At 44.2% G+C, this 20,362-nt stretch overlaps 1 protein-coding gene across 1 annotated transcript; it reads right to left on the bottom strand.

The window, feature by feature from the left end:
* Nucleotides 1-7,045: 7,045 nt before the first annotated feature.
* LOC142194925 (tubulin alpha-1 chain-like) lies at nt 7,046-15,891 on the bottom strand. The gene is made up of 5 exons (XM_075264365.1): nt 15,748-15,891; nt 12,334-12,556; nt 11,055-11,203; nt 8,485-9,165; nt 7,046-7,427 (listed from the first exon to the last, which is right to left on the bottom strand). Exons 1-5 carry the CDS (start codon nt 15,748-15,750, stop codon nt 7,134-7,136), a joined length of 1,350 nt encoding a protein of 449 aa, XP_075120466.1. The 5' UTR covers nt 15,751-15,891; the 3' UTR covers nt 7,046-7,133.
* Nucleotides 15,892-20,362: the final 4,471 nt, after the last annotated feature.

Below are 20,362 nucleotides of genomic sequence, written 5' to 3' on the forward strand. Positions count from 1 at the left end.
ACAATTACCATTAGTGTAATTGTTGTTTTCTTGGTGCCAATAACAGCACCCATAGAAGATTAGACTAGTGATACCAGGACAGGAATACAATATGTAGTTCCCATCCAAGGCCAAATAAAAGAATAAAAGGGTGGTAGAAGATGAAAAAAATAAAAATAAAACATGGCAGCACATCAGTTCTTAACAGGGATCCACTGTCCTAGAAGAACAAATAAAGAACAAACAAAGGGATTACACAACAAATAATCTCCAGAATGCTAGCACTCAAACATTCAACTAGAAAGCCAGAGCTCTGGCTAAAAAGACCTGGACACAGGCCAGCAGAGAAGACTGCAGACAAAAACTGTTTTCAGGATGACCAGACTGAAAAGCACCCCAGTTATAAGTTCCAATATGAACTACAGGTCAAAACACAAAACTCAGAAGCTGAATTTGAAACCATTTGAGTAAAGGACCGAGTGGGAGGAGGCCGTGCAGACACACAAGGTAAGCCAGAGCCTAGAGGCACACGGGATAAAACCCATCCACTATAAAAAAAAAAAAAAAAAAAATTGAATCAGTGCAAAGCCACAAAGAGCTGGAAGACATAAAGTCACAAGGCACAAGACAAGAGTACTGAAAAAGGGAGGAGCAAATAAACAAAACATTCTAAGAAAAAAAAGGGAATAGCACCACAAAATATACATTGGGGGTATCGTATCCCTCAGCCTAAAACTTTATCAAGCCATGGCCACAGAGAGCATAAGAGGGTGAAGATGTGACTTTTTTTAAGATGTTTTTTTTCTCAACAGAAACTCAAAGAAAGCAATACATGTTATCCGAAGAAGCCCCACTTCCTTCCTTGAAGATCCCAACAATCCATAGGCCAGGCGGCGGGGGGACTGAAGTTAGGCCTGGTTAAGATCTGTGTTTGGTATTCCGTTTGAGGAGTCCACTGGGGACCCCCCGAACGAAATACCGAATGCATCATAAAGTGGTGAGCAATGAATGCACACGGTCCCCATAGACTATAATGGGGTCCATGTGTTTTCCACGCGGTGTCTGTACAAGTCATGTGGAGAGGAAAGTACTTCAAGAACTACTTTTTTCTCCACTTGATTCATGGAGACACTGCACACTTTTTAATGCGTTCGGTACCGGGAGCCAAGCCTAAGAAGCTTTTTTTCGGGTTCAGGAACTTTTTTCTCTCCACCTCAGCATCAGAAATCCCAGATTGCATACTGTTTGGCGAAGAGAGATTCAAGACTCCTAGGTCCTAAGGATTGTCCAAGAATAATATAATTAAAGATGAGCGAGTACTAATCGAAACGGTAGTTCCAAATAGCACGCTCCCATAGGAATGAATGGACACAGTCGGGGCCAGCGTCCTGCCGCTTAACCCCCTGCGCGCCGGCTGCTCCCATTCATTCCTATGGGAGCATGCTATTCGAAACTACCGTTTCGAATAGTACTTGCTCATCTCTAAATATAATAATAAATTTAATTTATATAGTGCCAACATAGTCCGCAGCGCTGTACAATTTGTACGGTTCAAATACAGACAAAAAGATACATTACATAGAAAGTAATTTCACACAATGGGACTGTGGGCCCTGCTCGCAAAAGCTTACAATCTATGTGGGAGAGGGGATGACACAAGAGGTAGCAGGGGCGGCATTGCTTTTACAGTGGTCGGACAATTTTGGAATAGAGGTTACTGTCATTACACAAACATAAAACTTTATGAGCCATCACCAGTCGTGCCCTTTAACATGAATAGGCACCGTAGGCACCGTAAAAGTTATATTAAACACCCCCCCCCCCCATTTTAAAATAAAACCCTAAAACAGAATGTGATAAACTTACCGAACGTGCACGCTGGGCAGGCATTCAGGGTGCGCCTTCTTCTTCATCCACGCCTCCTCTTCCTCCGATGTCCTCAGGTCCCGTCCCCCTCCGGCGCTCGCGAACTGACATTGCTTAAAAAAAATGACCTGGGCGCATGCGCAGTAGCCGTAGTAGAAGCAGCATGAAATACATATTTCCGATGGCTTTAGCCACTGAGAAGCCGCACTACTGTCTGCAGCAGCACTATTCATGTTCCAAACTGAATGGGGTCACCGCAACATGAGGAACTGTATTACGGGGTCACGGCATTAGAAAGGTTGAGAACCACTGTATTAGAGTGTTTTGTTTATTTGCTCCCTTCTTTTTCAGGACTCTTCTCTTGTGCCTTGTGACTTCACATCTTCTAACTCTTGTGTGGACCGAATTGACTTTGCACTGATTCAATTTTTTTTTTTTTTTTTATAGTGGGTTTTATCCTGTGCGCCTCTGTGTTAGCGGTCTGACTCTCCATTGTTCATGTCCCCTGGGGGACCTGAACAACAGACAGCACAACACAGATGTGAACCTAGCCTAAATTTGAAGAAAAAAAAAAAAAAAAAAAGGCACTAAGAGTAGAGATATGAACCTTGTGAGTAGATAAAGCTAACCCCTTATCCAAACCTGCCTGCAGGAAATCTAGTACCTGGGGTACCTGCCTTTGCATTTCAGGACAGACCCTTCTCCTTTTGAAACCATTGTCCCTGGCAATAAACACCCAAGACACGACCTCCCCATCCCCATGAAGTAGCAGCTGTTTTGAACAGAAGTGTATCCTGCAGGGACCCCCGGATTCCCCTGCACTACAGTCCAAAGAATGAACTATCTTGATGGATAGGACAAGTTTCTGTCCCAATTTTCTAGAATATACATTTGAAGAGGCCTGGTATGGATCTGATCCCAAGCCTCTGCTGGAATGCATTGTCAGAAGACCCATGGCTGATATCACTGATCTGACGGATACCTATGGGTTTTGTCACGGCGTCTAAGGTATCTTGAAACAACTAGAATATTTTCTTTCAGTAGGAAATAACTTTCAAGATGAGTCCTATTGAATCCAGAAAAACCTTTTAACTTTCTCTGGAGTTAAGGTAGACTTTTTGAAGTTTACTTTCCATCTCAACTTGTGTAGGGGGAAGAAAGGACAACACTTGTCTGACCAGAAAGGGATTCTGGGGAGTCTCCCACTATCAAAAAATTGTTGAGATAAGGGATGAAAATGATCCTTTTCATCCTGATATGTGCTGCCATTTCTGAGACTCACTTTGTAAAAGTCCAAAGCGCTATGGAGATTCTGAATGGATGTGCATGAGCTGGTAATGCAGAATTTTTCATTACACTTATTGCAAACCTTAGAAATTTCTGCAGTTCCCTGTGGGGTGGAACATGGTGATATGCATCCTTCAAGTCAATTATTACCATACAGCAATCCTGGAACAAAAGGTTCATAGCTATCTTTATCATCTCCGTCTTAAATTTGCAGTCTACCAAAAACTTGTTCAGGTGCTTTATGTTTATTATAGTCCTCCAGACTTACCGTATATACTCGAGTATAAGCCAACTTTTTCATCACATTTGTCATGCTGAAAAAGCTCTCCTCGGCTTATACACGAGTCAGGGTCCACGGAGCACACAAAACTGGAAGGACCTGGAAGGGGCAGGTCCTTTAGTGCTACTGCTGTGATTGGCTTGTCATTAGGTCACGTGACTGTGATGTCATCAAAGGTCCTGTAGCCACTGGTATGTAACATCTGCAGATAAGGTTGAGTCTAAATCCTAGTAGCTCCGCCCACACTAGAGTCCGATCACATGGTCATGACATCATCAGAAGTCTTTTAGCACACTAGGATTTCGCATCTACCCTGCAGATGAGTGGCCAGGATTCATTGTGTCTTATGGAAGATGTCTGTTGTATGGAGGAGAGGAAGCTACAGTAAAGTGACATACACAGGGACCTTCCTTTAGTTACTCTGCCTATTAACGTCAGGCATTTGGGGTTAGTAATTTAGTTTCAGTAACTCCATGTGCCTCACATTAATAACAGTTAACCCCATCATGTCCCTAATATTAACCCCTGTGTGCCCCATATAAGGGTTAATAATATGTGGTGCCGCCCCCTGAGTGGCTGGCTGCCTGATACAGAGCTCCAAGCTGGGAGCAACCTTTATCTTTCCTTTTTCACTCTTTTTCTCTGTATCTTCAAGAATCCTGTAACCAACTAGCACTATTAATTAGCAACTATAAATCGAATGGAAGATCCTGTGGAGTATTTTGTTCCTTTTGTTTCTATTGTTAAGCATGGACAATGACTCAAGACCTGGACATGTGCACATGTGCCTGTTACCATCCCCCCACGAGCTAAGGACAGCATGGACACCATGAGGCAGAGAAAGCTGGAGGAGAGACCTGCAGGAAAGTACGGACTTCTTCTTTCAAGGAGATGATTTTTGGCTTCTATTGCTGATGTGTGAAGATGCCTACAGCTGACTGGTATTTCCTTCTTTTACTGCGGACACGTGGGACTCTTACAACCTGGGAACCATCACCCACCCATGTGTTTATGGAAGCTTGGCAAGAGAGCAGCACCCTGTCTACCTGGATGGCTTCAGACCTCTCTGGGCAGTAGAACACAGTGGTAAGAAGAAAGGAAGAGGAGGGCTTGTGATGAAGGACATTTGGGGCATTTTTTTGTGGTTAATGGACAATAGCGCTGATGCAAGATACCAAACTATCAGCTGTGAGCATGAGATCTCACCAGCTACCAAAGAAACTGCCACATGTTATCCCGATAGCTGCATATGTCCCCCACCTCTGCAAAAAAAACGTTTTGTTTTTTTTAATCCGGACACAGTCGGACATGCAGTACTCTGTGTCCGGATTTTAAAAAACGGTTTCACGGCAGAGAGCATATAACGCTCACCACCGCTCATGGCCGGACCCGGTCTGTGGTCTTGCATGCAGAAGACGGAAACCACAGAACAAAGTGCTGAACGCAGGTGTGAACCTAGCGTTACTTTGCTTACAATAGAAAGATCCTTTTCTATGGAGTTTTAAGAGGACACCCTGAATCTGGACAGAGGAACACAGTGGAAGAGCTGTTGGAAATAGCCTTTCATACTGGAAGAAAGTTTCAAAAGCTTCCCATTGTGTTATTGCTTTGCTTTTTATTTGCATCATTGCGATTTTGTACCAAAGAGCAAACCTTCACATTTCTACATTTCCCTGTCCATTTTCCTAATCTTTGGATCTATGAAGAAATCTTCTAGATCTAGTAACAGGTTAGGGGAAACATCTCTATCAGCAGCTTTAGCCAACAAGTAATCTAAATTAGTTCCAAAGTTACCCCCATCACAAGGAGGGGAACACAGTATATAGATTGTAAGCCCTTGCGGGCAGGGCCCTCTACCCCACCGTGCCAGTCGGTCACTGTTAGTATTATATCTACCAGTATATTTCGTGTACTGTATGTAACCCCCAAATGTAAAGCACCATGGAATTAATGGTGCTATAGAAATAAACAATAATAATTCTTTGAAGCTAGATCACCACACCAGGCTTTGAGCCACATTGCTCTTCTGGCCACATTGGAAGATACCAAAGCTCTAGTAGACAGTCTGACTGACATACAAACTGTGTTGTCTTCCTAAGAGTGGGCAGGGAAGATTGAAGCTCAATTAAACAAGGAGATTCTCTCTCATACAGCTGCAATGCTAGGCTTAAAGGAATGTTGCTGCTGCGTCCAAGGAATTTCTAAGTCAGTTTTGTTTTCCTTTTTCATCCATGGGGTCTTTTAAGGCACCTTTCAAATGGTAGAGCACTCCTTTCTAGAAACTGGACAAAAATGTCATTTTTAAGTGGCCTACCAGAGCAGGTCATTCTCCACGGCAAAAAGGCATTTTCTTTACATAGATCTAAGCACCTAAGTATCAGAATGTTTCCACTGATTACAGCTCAAAAGCTGTTTTTTTTGGGGGGAAGGGGGTATTGTGTAGGGGGGAGGGAGTGGTTTACCGTATTTAAGGATATCCTCAGAAGGTAGCCAAGTCGTTATTAGACATGTCTTCCTACTGGGATTAACCCCTCTTCCATAATCACCGGCAGGAGGCAGAATATGGGAGCTCAGATACTATTAAAGCTGCTATATAACTTTGAACCTCTGCTTTTATCAGGGATCTCTTTCATCATGACCAGGTATGTAGTGCAGTCTCATTGCCCAGATAGAAAAATAGGACCCTCTTGAAGGCTAGGAGTGCTGTAATGCCACCTTTAAGGACACCAGAATAACTCTGCATCACTTATGGCTACCTGGATCTTGTGCCCTGTGATCCCCTTCAGCCTATGTACTGGAAAAGTGACCACCTTTACAGTATTTAAAATATGACATGGTGTCCAGAAACTGAACCAAAACCCTAAAAAGCCCATCGCTCTCCTTCACATCTGCACCCTACTGTGTGCCCAAAAAGCAGTTTATATATCCACAACACTATTGTACCCAGAACAATATTTTTAACCATATGTGAGTATAAACTGTTTTGGACGAATTTGCCACTAAAGTGGAACCTGCAGACATTTTGGAAACTACACCCCACCAGGGACATGCAGTGGCATAGCAAGCATTTTTAACTCTTGAGTTGTATTAACATTTTCCCAGAAATGAATGTACAGCTAAGTGAAAAACTGCAATTTTTTTTCCAGAAATATTCCATTTCAGTGCCCACAAGTTGCACCTAGCTAGTCTCAGAAGAGACATGTACTCCAAAACCTGTTAAGCCGTTATCCTGGGCACAACAGCTTTTGAAATATTCATCTTTTGCAAAGCCTTTAAAGGTGAAAAATACACCACTCAAAGAATCCATCAACACTGGTAGTTTCTCAGACACAGAATTAACAGTTGGTGAAAAGTGAATATATAAGCTATGTGTAGTGCATTGATAACACCAGTTTCAGACTTAAAAGAGTCTGCTATGGACTTGAACACACATTTCTATAATTTCCAAGTGGTTCTGCCACTCACTGTACTGTGGATACTTTAGACATACTCTATCCAGTTTCTAAGATTCTTTTTCGCCAGAGTTCTGCATTAGTGAGTTTGTGTATTCATGCTTTATATGTACCCTAGTTTTGTAAATGGTCAAATATACTGCACAAGAGCAATAGACAAATATATACACTACAACATGCATATGTCAGCAACAATAAAAACTTTATTTCAAGCAGCCATGACAGGACTGAATATTGCTGTTTTAAAAAAGAGGCACTTGCAACCAGCGCTAATACTCTTCTCCTTCATCTTCTCCTTCTACAGAGTCTGTGCCAACCTCTTCATAATCCTTTTCCAAAGCAGCCAGATCCTCACGAGCTTCGGAGAATTCTCCTTCTTCCATGCCTTCACCCACATACCAATGCACAAAAGCACGCTTTGCATACATCAGGTCAAACTTGTGATCCAGACGTGCCCATGCCTCTGCAATGGCTGTGGTATTACTGAGCATACAAACTGCCCTTTGTACCTTTGCCAAGTCACCACCAGGGACAACAGTAGGAGGTTGATAGTTTATCCCAACCTAAATTTAAAAAAAAAAATCAATGCCAATATATCAACACTATATAAGTTTATACAAAATAACACACGCAGGTCTCAAACAATCTTTGAGAAAGCAGTTTAGTTAATTTTGTCTTCGAAATTGCAGACAATCAGTTCCTAGAGAGCTCATCCTCTTAGCTTTTCCATAATCTGTCCTTTGCCAAAGTATTTTGTTTTAGGTTTTTCAGAGTTTTTGATCTATAGCAAGGAGTGGCTTTAAAGCAAATTGAAAACTTAAAGGAAACACTGAGATTACCATTGGCCATCAATTGCATGGATAAGTTGTGCACATGCAAGGCCACTTCACTTCCATGGGACTTCTGGAATGGTAAACTTCAGCAATCCCAAAGAAGGGAATGGTCAGATAGGTTCACCCCACTTCGTTCACATGGAACAAAATCATGACATGGGGTGTCCATGACTAATAAAGCAAATTTAGTATTAGCTGTAGAGTGTTATTTAGGATGTAATTTTTTTTTAAAATCCGCATCACTTATGGCAGTGTAGCCTCAAGTTTGGGTTCGGTAGAATGAAGCCTTCCAGGCACTTTAGTTGTTTGTGATACCTGATGTGTAGGCAGCCGTATTCAACCTAGCTACAATACATATCGCTACTTAAAGGCAAACGATAAGACAATTAGCACAAGTTCTTTATACTGCTTCTTTCCACTGCCCCACCTTAAAGCAGAATATAAGGGAAAGAAGCAGAGCTCAGATATCTAGATAGATTTATTCCTCTTTGAGCAGTGTGAGTACATAGAGTAGACCCAAACAGGAAGCCTAGGACAGACTCCAATTACCCCACTCACAAAGGTTGACATCTCTGTACATAAACTTATGAGAATCTTCAGTCTCTCCTTAGGAGTACTGACAGTGTCTTCTCTGCTTTTCACTAATACAAGAAGTTAGTATTAAAGCACAAATCGGTTGACCACTTTTAGGTTTCAAGTGTTTAGTGGATCAAACAAGTAACTTATGAAACAAAACATGATACAATGACTCCGTTCTACTTGTGTAGGTACTAGAAAGCAGCCTCACCTTAAATCCTGTTGGACACCAATCCACAAATTGTATAGTGCGCTTGGTCTTAATGGCAGCAATGGCAGCATTCACATCTTTTGGTACCACATCTCCACGATATAACATGCAACATGCCATGTATTTACCATGTCTTGGATCACACTTCACCATTTGATTTGATGGTTCAAAACAGGCATTTGTTATTTCCGAGACAGAGAGCTGCTCATGGTAAGCCTTCTCAGCGGAAATAATTGGAGAGTAAGTGACAAGAGGAAAGTGGATGCGGGGGTATGGCACCAGGTTGGTTTGGAACTCTGTCAAATCGACATTGAGTGCTCCATCAAAACGCAAAGAAGCAGTAATAGAAGAAACAATCTGGCCTATCAATCGATTCAGGTTTGTGTATGTTGGTCGTTCAATGTCTAGATTCCTTCTGCATATATCATAAATTGCTTCATTATCAACCATAAAGGCACAGTCTGAATGTTCCAGTGTTGTATGTGTTGTCAGAATGGAGTTGTATGGTTCCACTACAGCAGTGGAGACCTGTGGGGCTGGGTAAATGGCAAACTCCAACTTAGACTTTTTGCCATAATCCACTGAGAGTCTCTCCATGAGTAATGAAGTAAAACCTGAGCCTGTGCCACCACCAAAGCTGTGAAAGATCAGGAAGCCCTGAAGACCTGTACACTGATCGGCCTAGAGAAAAAGAAAAACATTTTTTTTTTTAGAGAATTTAATTGTACTGGAAAAAATTACAAAGACCTTGCTATCCAACAGTAGTGGCCTGAAGAATCAAGCCAAATCCAAGGAGTTTGAGTGGGATTTACACTAAGGTCATCTACAATGAAACCCACAGTTGCATTCACTAAGATACTTTGCAACTTTAGAGTTTGTTTATTAAATTTAAAAAAAAACAAAAAACACTGATGTATTCGTGTACATGATGAGCAATTGGAATGCCAGTGAAAGTTTTAACAGATATGCAAATTAGCTTCGTGAAGAACAAGTGGGGTTACTTTGTCTCCAAGCACAGCCACATCAGTAAACATGCCCATCCATTAGCCCCAACAGTGAGCACTGTGCCAAAATCCAACATGTGCACAGTACACTCCAGCAGTACTACAGGAAGGTACTGTGCACAAGTGGGATTTTGACCTAAAAGCAATGCCCCTGTGCTCTGAAGTATATTGGTCAGGCTCTCCGGTGACAACCTTTGAAAGGGATGGTTGGAATTGTATACATATATTAATATACATTATACTGTATGTGTATTATCACTGGTATATTAATATACCACTGAACAGTGGCTGGGGAGGTGCTCTGCCATGTTTAAAAACTAAAGGCAATAGTAACCTTTATAGTTTATTATTTTTTCACTTATGTCAGATTGAATACATACACTAAAGGAGCAAAATAAGACAGTGTCTTTAAGCAGCAAGTAACAAGTCTATGGAGGGGAGGGGGAAGAACTATACAGCAAGTTTTATCCAATAACATAGCTGGATCATTATGTGCATTATTTAGCTCTGCTGCAAGTACTGACCTGTTAAATGCTATAGACTGCCTCATGTCTCCTTTTCACATGCATCAGATTTACTTGTATACAGGCTTTGTGAATGGAGTAATGAGGGCAGAGTAAAGAGTATTTAGAGGGATTCTACCACTAAAACACATTTTTTTCTAGTTACGTCGGAATAGCCTTTAAAAAGGCTATTCGTCTCTTACCTGTGGAAGTGCTCTCCGCCGCGCCGTTCGTTCAAAATACCGGTTTGTACCGGTATGCTAATTAGTTCTCTCGCAGCGATGGGGGCATCCCCATCGCAGGAGCAGCGATGGGGGTGTCCCCATTGCAGCTCGAAAACCGACCGCAGCGCCGCCTCTGGTCTTCGGTGTCCTCCCCGGTCTTCGATGTCCTCCCCTTGCTTCTTCAGCGTCTGTCGGACGCCTGCGCAGTATGCTCTGTTCGGCAAAGATTGCCGAACGTACTGCGCATGCGCGAAATTGCGGTGCCCGCACTATGGCTGGGACCGCAATTTCACGCATGCGCAGTACGTTCGGCAATCTTCGCCGAACAGAGCGTACTGCGCAGGCGTCCGACAGTACGCTGAAGAAGCAAGGGGAGGACACCGAAGACCAGAGAGGCGGCACTGCGGTCGGTTTTCGAGCTGCAATGGGGACGCCCCCATCGCTGAGAGAGAACTAATTAGCATACCGGTACAAACCGGTATTTTGAACGAACGGCGCGGCGGAGAGCACTTCCACAGGTAGGAGACGAATAGCCTTTTTAAAGGCTATTCCGACGTGGTAACTAGAAAAAAAAAAAATGTGTTTTAGTGGTAGAATCCCTTTAGAGCACACCTGTTTATTTCTGTATAATACAAAGTTTGTTGTCTTTGCATGCACTATTGGTTTATGAAATACAAGAGAAACGGTAAAATTTTAGGTATGCTTTAAGTTCTAAATTATTTAGTGCTCCAAAAAGTTAGTGAAGGCCTAAAACACTGTAGATGATCTCATGATACAGAATATTTTTCATCCATAATCTCTTATGTGCACATAGAATCAGATAACTTGTAGGTACCTACCAGCTTTCTAACTCTTTCCAACACCAAGTCTATGATTTCCTTTCCCACAGTGTAGTGGCCCCGAGCATAATTGTTAGCTGCATCCTCCTTGCCAGTAATGAGTTGCTCAGGATGGAAGAGCTGACGGTATGTCCCACTTCGAACCTCATCTATAATAAAATTCAACTTGTCAATTTCACACACACACTTTGATTCGAACATCTATATTACTAACTTTTCAAACCCTCAATTGCCTTTTTTATATATACAGGTAATTAAGTGGCCGTCAGTCACTGGGCTCAGCAATGATGCCACCAAGAATGGACCACCATTACTTTTGGGATTTACAGAAAGCTCACAAAGGCCCTGAGGTTTCAGACAAGAAGAGTTTTATCCCCCTGACATTTGCAAGTTAATTTAATTCTTACACAACCACTTGCATGTGGACCGCTGATATTTTTGGGCTATTCTATTCAGGCGATTTAGTGAAGCGGTATAGATTTAGACAGTAAATGACTTCTATAAAGTGAACACATTTTTTTATTTAGATTTTAGCTGTGTATACACAGTTCTGCCAAGGTCCCCATTCTACAGTTGCCAATTCAAGAATAAGTATATAATGCATCTGAGGCTGCCCATTTTGTACAAAAAGTCCTCCTGGAGGGCACTTTTTTTTGTTCTCCACATTACAAAAGCCACAAATCTTTTTCTATTCAGTTCTATGAGATCTTATGTTTTGCAGGGCAAACTTTATAGCCCTCAAAACTATGTGTGGAAAAAAAACAAAAACAAACCCCAACAACTCTGAAGTGTGTCTGGTCCTAAACCAGGGAAGACAGACCAGGACTGAAGGAGTTAAGCTCTCTAGTCAGAAGGGCAATATTAGGCAGAGGAGCATGACTCAGAGCTCCAGTCAAGAGGCAGCCAGTACCAGAGCTCAGAGACACTCCTTGCCTGCTCCTGCCCAACAATACACTCTTTACAGTACAAAGCTTAAATAGCGTATCAGACACCACAATTAACAGCATTCATTGTTGTGGAACTGTGGGTACTAGAGAAAAAAATTCCAACTGTTCCAGAATCAATTGAGTAGCTCCTATTAAGTGTTAATAACCAGCTCTGTTGGAGCTAGTCAAATGCCCTCTTAAATATATATGCTGTGCTGAAATCAGTTCCATCCGACATGCAAGTGAAAACAAAGTGCTATCCATTAGTTGTAGGGTAGCCCACCCACCTAGTTTAAAGTAAAAAAGCTACAATAAACTTTACATCTAAAATAGGAACAAAACCTGGACAATACCTATTACTGCAGACTCCAGATCTACAAAGACTGCTCTTGGGACATGTTTTCCAGCTCCTGTCTCACTAAAGAAGGTGTTGAAAGAGTCGTCTCCTCCACCAATTGTTTTGTCACTTGGCATCTGTCCATCAGGTTGGATGCCATGCTCCAAGCAGTACAGTTCCCAGCAGGCATTACCAATCTGTACTCCGGCCTGTCCCACATGGATAGAAATGCATTCACGCTGTAAAATAAAAATAAATAAATGAAGTTAAATGTAAATTAAATATTAATATTTAGTTTGTGTACACATCTTAAAGAGGACCTTTCACATCCTCAGGCACATATTATATACCGCTAGGAAGCCAACAGTGCACTGAATTCAGCGCACCATCAGCTTTCAAGTTATGTGCCCCTGCTGAAGAGCTATCAGTGCCATTACCATAGCTGTTCATTGTCAGAAACGCCCCTCCTGACAGTCCATAGTGCTGTACTGTCAGAGAGGGTGTTCCTTACCGCCCAGAGATGACACTGAGCATTGAGGAATGCAACCCCTACCTCCTCCTGACAGTACTTATCCATAGACTAGTACTGGATGTAAGGAACGCCCCCTCTGACAGTACAGTGCTATGGACTCTACTGTCAGGAGGGGTGTTCCTGACAGACTATCAGAAATGCCCTTCTGACAGTGAAGAGTTATGTTAACGGCACTGATAGCTCTTCAGCAGTGGCACTTAACGGGAAAGCACTGGAGGCATCCTTTGTGCCATTCGAAAACTCTCCAGTGACACCATCTTCTCCGGACCACCTCACCTTTGTGTCTTTATCCAAAAGCGCCAACTCTGCATGTCCGTCAGCCATTTTCCAATGGCTTCTCCTGTTCGGCCACAGGAAAATGGTCGGACATGCGCAGTCAGCGCTTTTGGATGAAGACACACAGGTGACGCAGGCAGACTGTTGAGTGCTGGGGATGCCCCCAGTGCTGTCTGAAAACTCATTTACATATGGAAGATAGATATCTCTCAGGAAAGGTGGCACGGATCATAATAGAGGTAAAGAATAGCCTTTTGTAAGGCTATTCCTATGTGTATTTCGTAAAAAAAAAAAAAAAAAAAAAAAAAAAAAAAAAAGGAATTCTAATGATAGAATCCCTTTAAGTTAACGTTGATTATTCATGCTTTCCAAACCACATGCAGCTTAAAAAGACTGACTAGTTTTAAATGGAGAACCAGCACCAAAGACAAATCACCAATAACTTAGTGATCTAATTTGTTTGTAGAATGGCTGCATAATTTTGATGAAAAGCTGCTTTTTATTCCAAGAAAATAAGCCAAGACTTGTTTCACATCTGTGTCAGAGTCTATGTTGGAGACTGTCGAAAATCAGCACAGAAAACTCCTTTCCTCTCTGTCACTTTCAAACTGACAGACCCCAATATAGTTAATGGGGGTCCACTGGGCTCTCTGTGTTACGGCTTTTAATGGTCTGGCTCTGTCCATGCAAACGTGAACCTAGCAGATGAGTGAATTGTGGGGATCTCTGGGGCAGCTGAGCATTGCTCAAGAGCAAGTGGGGAAAACTGATTAAAGCAATGTTCCTGGAAGGGGTATTGAAAGTGTAAGATCTTGCTGTCATAGAACATCCCACTCCATGTATCTTTGGGTCCAAAAACACATAGGCCACAAAACTATATAAAAAAAAAATTCTTATCAATAGACATTGCCCAAAAGGGGAAAAAATTCTCAAAGTTTAGTTTTTTTTTGTGAAATTATTAAAACAATATAAATTTGGTGTCCCAGGATCATACAGAAACACAGAAAACTGGAGACATGTAATTTTGTAAAAAGTGAAGGCACTTTCCAATTCCACCCCATGCTTAATTTTTTTCTGGCTTCCCTGGTATATTATACAGAATAAAAGGTACCATTATGAAGAACAACTTGTCCCACATTAAGCCCTCATATGGCTCTGAATTCAAGAGTAAAAATTGTGGGGATTGCAAGGTGAAGAGTCAAAAATAAATTGAAAAATGCCACCAGAAAGAACGGGGTTAACACTAAATACAATCTTTGAACAAACTTCATAAGTTTGACAATCAAAGTTTAAGTTCTTATACTTCTACTGCTGTACACCATAGAAATATTTTACTAGCGTCGTGTGTCCGTCAGCACAGACCCAGTTAAAAATCGCCAGGAGAAAAACTTCTGCAACTCTGACTTTTTGTCTTGCAATTTCCATTAAAAACGGACATCTGAAGAATTGACACCCACTGGAGAAGTATAAGCATAAAAGTTATTATAAAAGCATAAAACACTGCCTCAGCAAACTTTAGAAAAAAAACTAGTTTGTTTGTGAAAACTTTTGACCACTGCTGTATCCATCATGAGTAGATAAAGGGGTGCTCCAACTGTTTACACTCTGGGAAGGCTCAAAACATCAGTATACACTTCACTCCATTCAGGTCCCTGTATCTCCTGCCTGCAGAGGAGCAGGTCAGTCAGACCACCACTGGGCAAACACTGAACAACCTTATACATGAATGATGCAGCCAAAGGTCTAAAACCTGACTCTTCTCTGGATTACACTAAGTCTTTCCAGGAGTTTGGCAAAGAAAAAAAGCCTGATACTCCTTTAAAACCGAAGATCCAGCCTACAAGCTGCTGCTCATCTCCGGCCTTTAGTTTCTGCCTAGAGTTTAGCCAGCGGCCACAACCCGTACAGCGCCACACCCTGACTGGTCAGATGCCGTCCAACCAGATCTGCAGTGGCATCCTGTGAGAACCAGGACAGGTGACATAAGCGCCAAACTCCGCCCATGGGCGGGGCCGGGAAATGACGCTGACTGGTGTACACGTCAAGTAGCACAAATGCCCGACACACGTTCTCGTTTGTAGCGGACGCCATGTTCTACCGAAGTTTCGACTGTTGAAACAGATTCTTCAGTTTGAGCCTGAAGTAAGCGTACGATAGCAGCTCTCCCTCAGATAGACAAGCACACGCCCGAGGTGACACACGTACAAGCGGCACCATCCGCCCGGCTCAAACGAGTTAAAACCTGATGTACTGGTCCTAAGGGTGGGGACCTGACTAATATTGAGCTGTTCACCCACTCACATTCTCAGCCGAGAACTATCACCCCACCCGGGCCACGCCAAGCACTCGGCTAAGTGTGAGGGCGGACTGCGCGCCTGTCACTCCGTGTATACCTCAGCGGGGTTATACAGAGAGCTAACACAAAAGGTCAAGGAGCCGACTCAACACTGGCACTCACCCTACGGCAGACAAGTCACATTACATGCGCTCTCAACCACACTACTTTCTAGTCACACACACCCTATTCCGAAACCGCTAAACACACACACAAAACTAAGTTTGGCGCCAACTGCGCCTCACTTCACTAAACAGATTAACCCCGTATTTCTACAGTTGTCTTACCATGATTGTGATTTGTCAAGGTTCGCACAACAAAGAAAGTAACAAACAAGGAAAAGTAGGTTTCTAACGAAGTTCACCACCGGTCCGGCTCCGTTGACTATAGACGCGCTACGGGTCTCCGCCAACACAGCAACTGTTCATTCGCCGCCAAGAGCTTTCCTTTATAGCCGCTGTAAGGGCGTGTACGCCATTCATTGGTCAAGCAGGAAGAGCGCTATAACGTGATTGGCTAGAGAATATTTGAATACGTTTCACGAGGAGAGATTGGTGAATTTGTACTAAGTGCACAAGGGAGTGATTGCATGTAGTGACATTCCTGACAGCAGAGGGCTGAAGGAAGGCGGTTCACCACCATGCCCTTGCTGCACTTTGTGTGCAGACACAACCTTCTGCACTTAGCACGGTCTGAATTCTCATAAGTGTGAACTTAGAAGCTGCATGTGTCTGCCTGGCCAGAGAATATGGAAAGCTGGAGTTGTGACATATTAGAAAATGTGACTTCATACAGTTGTACACCTTCTCTTCTGTGTAAAGCTATAGTCAAACAGCAGTGGAGTAGTATAGATATGAGGTGACAATTCAAAGAATACCTAGGCTCCGCGCTCCTTCAAAGTATACTTCTAATATACGAGTTATGTTAGGTTTTTCAGGGACCCAAAAATGGAAACCATATCTGGTTAAACGTGGATACCCACTGACCCCATAGATTATAATAGGGTCCACCAGGTTTCTGCCCGAAATCAGTGGAGAGAAAAGTCTTGCCTGCATATTTTAAGCACAAGTAGGTGGGGGGGGGGGAAAAGGTGTGACAAGGTGACCACAGCTTTAGACTAAGGGGGCGTTCACACTACCGTCGGTGTCCGACAGGTAGTGTCCGCTCAAAATCTGGCACGAACATTAGGAGGGGACACTAGCTGTATCCGTGACACCTGTCATTCACTTAAATGGGCATCGGGTGCGTTCTTTTGCACTCCGTGCCTGTCCTTCCCTGTCCGCAAGTGAAAATGTCAGACTTCTCAAGCGGACAGAAAAACCCAACATGCAGGGTTCTTCTGTCCGCTTGAGAAGTCGGACATCTTTAAATAAATGACAGGTGTCACAGACACAGCTAGTGTCTGCTCCTAATGTCGTGCCAGATTTTGAGTGGACACTTCCTGTCAGACACCGACGGTAGTGTGAACGCTCCCTAATACTTATGGCACATATCTTGGCATTCTCTTGTCATAGCCACACAGCAGCTACCTACACAGCAAATTGTTCAGTGAGTCGCTATTTGAGACAAGACAGTGGCCGGGATCAGAAAGTGACGCCACAGGCCCCACAAACATCATCATTAGACACCCGAGTATAATGATCGGAGGTCTAGGGGAGGTAAGCGAATATAAAAAAAACCATGTTACTTACCTTTCCGCGCTCCAGACCTACTTCTGGACAGTCCCTGACGTCACATGACTCGGGACGCAGGTCCAGATCATGTGATGTCCCGGGTCATATAACATCCTGGACGTCATTGAAGAAGGCCGACACCACCCAGGAATGCAGCGGAACCGGAGATAGGTAAGTAACATTGTTTTTTATGTTTGTATCCCCTCTCGGTCTCCGATTATTATACTCTGGGGTCTGAAAAGACCCCAGAGTATGAGAATTGTTCATGGGTGTCCACAGTGGGGCACATAAGTGTGTGCAGGGGCCACTATGGATTATAATAGTGTGTGCAGGGGCCACTATGGATTATAATAGTGTGTGCAGGGGCCACTACGGATTATAATACGGTGTGCAGGGGCCACTACGGGGCATAATACGGTGTGCAGGGGCCACTATGGGGCATAATACGGTGTGCAGGGGCCACTATGGGGCATAATAGAGAGCGGGGCAGGCCAGGGCAAGAAGGGGTCACCAATAGATAAACCTAAGTAAGGCACTGGAAGAAAGGAACAAGCCCACCCCACCAGCAATAAAGCAGACAACAGCAAAAAAAGAATATAAAAACGGGACTGGAGATAAAGGGAAAGAAAAGAAGAAAAAAGAGGAGAAAAGAAGAAGAAAAAGGGCGAGGAAGGGAAAAAAAAACAAACAAACACAAGCACATTAACCCCGGAGGGGAGCAGGGAGATCAATAAAGCTAGGAGGAAGGAGGGTTCATTCTTGATCTCCTGGGAGGAGCAGTAGGAAAAGGCAGCTGACATCTCTTAGGCCTCTGGACAGTCCAGACTTGAGGCAAAAGAGGAGGCGAAGACAGGAGTTCCCAGTTGGGTAAATCCAGAGGAGGAATATCCAGGGAGGAACAGAAGAATTCCAGGTCCGAGTAGACTCAAAGAGTAGCTGAACATCCCTCATGTCTGGCCGTCAGTGCAAAAGGAAAGCCCCAGCGATATGGAATTTGGCAGTCGCGAAGGAGTTGGAGTAGGGGACGGAGATCACCCTGCAAAAGAGGAGGTATCAGCGAGAGATCTTTATAGAGATTAATCTTAGCCCCATCAAAGTCAATGTCCTTGAGTCTACGAGTCTTGGACAGTATAGCCTCCTTTACAGAAAAGTCATGGACACAGTAGACCACATCACGCAGGTTAGGGCCAGTTCCTTTCGGGCGGAGAGCTGTGGGCTCGGTCCAGTTTAATTTTATGGGTCGGGGTTACTGTAGAACAGAATTAAAGATCGCCTCCAGGGTAGCATACAAGTCCTCGTCATGAGTGGCTTCAGGGAGCCCCTTGACCCTGATGTTGTTCCGTATGCACCGGTTATCTAGGTCCTCCAGGTGACACTGCATGTCACTAAAGGCCTGAGAGTGGGAGAGAACAGTGTCCTGGAGCTGAGAGAGATGGGCATGGGTCTGGTTATGCTCGTCCTCCAGGGATTCGACCCGATGTGCAATGTATTGAAAATCTTCCCTTAGAGCCGCAATTTCTTTGCGTATTTCTGTGCGGCAAGCAGTAGTAACAGTAGCAACCAGTGAAGCAAAGTCCTCTTTAGAAGGAAGGTGAACAAGGTATTCCAACCAGGGAGGTGGTGTAGTGGACAGTCCAATAGCCTGGGAGAGCAGAGAAGGAGAGGGTTGAGTGGCCTGTGCATAGGGGGATAGAAATGGAGTCGTCCCAAGTCGCCATCTCTGTCCATGCAGCTTGTGGCAGCAGCTGGGTGGAGTGCAGGAGCAGGGGGTTGCTGGGAAGAGGAAGCCCCTGAGGCATAGGAGACAGAAGCTGAGTCCTGCGGGGGAACCACGGAGGCGATAGAGATGGCTGAAGTCCCCAGGGAGACAGGCAGGGGATCCTCAGCAGCAGGGGTACGTTGGGGGAGTGGCTAAAGATGGTGGAGAGCCCGCACTCCCCTTTCCCAATACCTTTATGGAGGAGGCCGCCATGATGGAGGAGAGAGGCTGCAAGGCCGAGCGGCTGAAGTCCTGGGGAGCCGCCGGCGAGGAGCACTGTGAGGATGCTCGTTCTTTGAGGGGAAGCGAGGAAGCTGCAGTGGGGCCGGGCGCCGTAATGACTGAGGCTAGAAGAAGCAGTGTGGCCTGGTGGCAAGATGGCCGCCGTGTGACGGAGGACGGAGACGCCGGGCCGGAGGAGAGTGGGCAAGGTAGGCTGGTGAGCGAGGTCTCTGGGCGCAGGAGGAACTGAGGAGGAAGCCTGGGTACCTTTTCTGCCCATGGGGAGGAAGAGTCAGCGATGAGTCCTGTTTGCAGATCCGGCAGGGTAGGAGCTCGATTGAGACGCGTCCTACTCCATCGGCGCCAAAGCCACACCCCTATCTATGATATTTCTCCTTTATTTCACCTTAAATTTCCCAACCAATTTTTTAGGGACCACTTCAGTTCTGAAGAGAATTTTAATATAAATAAAATAGTAAAACCCCATTCTCAAAACTGCACCCTTCAGCAATTTAACCTCTTCCTGCCATAGGCATTTTTCCCATTTTTTATTTTTGACTCCCTTTTCCAAACCCCACAACTTTTCTATTTTTCCACTCTCAGAGACACATGATGTCAGTTTGCGGGACGAATTTCTCTTCATGATGTTTCCATTTATTATTCTGTACAATGTCCTGGGAAACTGGAAAAAAAAAAAATCAGAATGGGGTGGATTTGAAGAAAAAGTGTATTTGTATTTGCTCGTCCAGGCCCTCATATCTCCCGCCTAGACTACTGCAACACCCTTCTGCATGGACTCCCAGCTAACACCCTCGCCCCCCTCCAGTCCACCTTAAACTGTGCTGCCCGCTTAATCCACCTCACCCCCCGATCCTCATCGGCTGCTCCCCTCTGCCAGTCCCTCCACTGGCTACCTATAGCCCAGCAAATCGAGTTCAAGCTACTAACGCTAACATCCACATCCTGTCCCCTCCATATATCTCTGAACTAATCTCCCGCTACCTGCCCACACGTATCCTCAGATCCTCCAATGACCTCCTACTCTGCTCTGCCCACATCCGCTCCTCACACAACCATCTCCAAGATTTCTCCCGTGCACCCCCCATACTCTGGAACTCCCTACCACAACACATGAGACTGATCCCCACAATCACAGGCTTCAAAAAGGCCCTGAAGACTCACCTATTCAGGAAGGCCTACAACCTCCAATAACACTATCACCGCACTGCCATCTGTACAGTCTCCCCT

Source organism: Leptodactylus fuscus, chromosome 2 (assembly GCF_031893055.1).
Source record: "Leptodactylus fuscus isolate aLepFus1 chromosome 2, aLepFus1.hap2, whole genome shotgun sequence".
Lineage (NCBI taxonomy): Eukaryota > Metazoa > Chordata > Amphibia > Anura > Leptodactylidae > Leptodactylus > Leptodactylus fuscus.

Excerpts from the sequence above, each read along its gene's own strand:
- LOC142194925 (XM_075264365.1), bottom strand. Across the intron at positions 11,204-12,333 it reads TCTGGAGTCTGCAGTAATAG|ATGAGGTTCGAAGTGGGACA; the intron begins GTATTGTCCAGG and ends ATTTTATTATAG. Across the intron at positions 9,166-11,054 it reads TGGAAAGAGTTAGAAAGCTG|GCCGATCAGTGTACAGGTCT; the intron begins GTAGGTACCTAC and ends CTTTTTCTCTAG.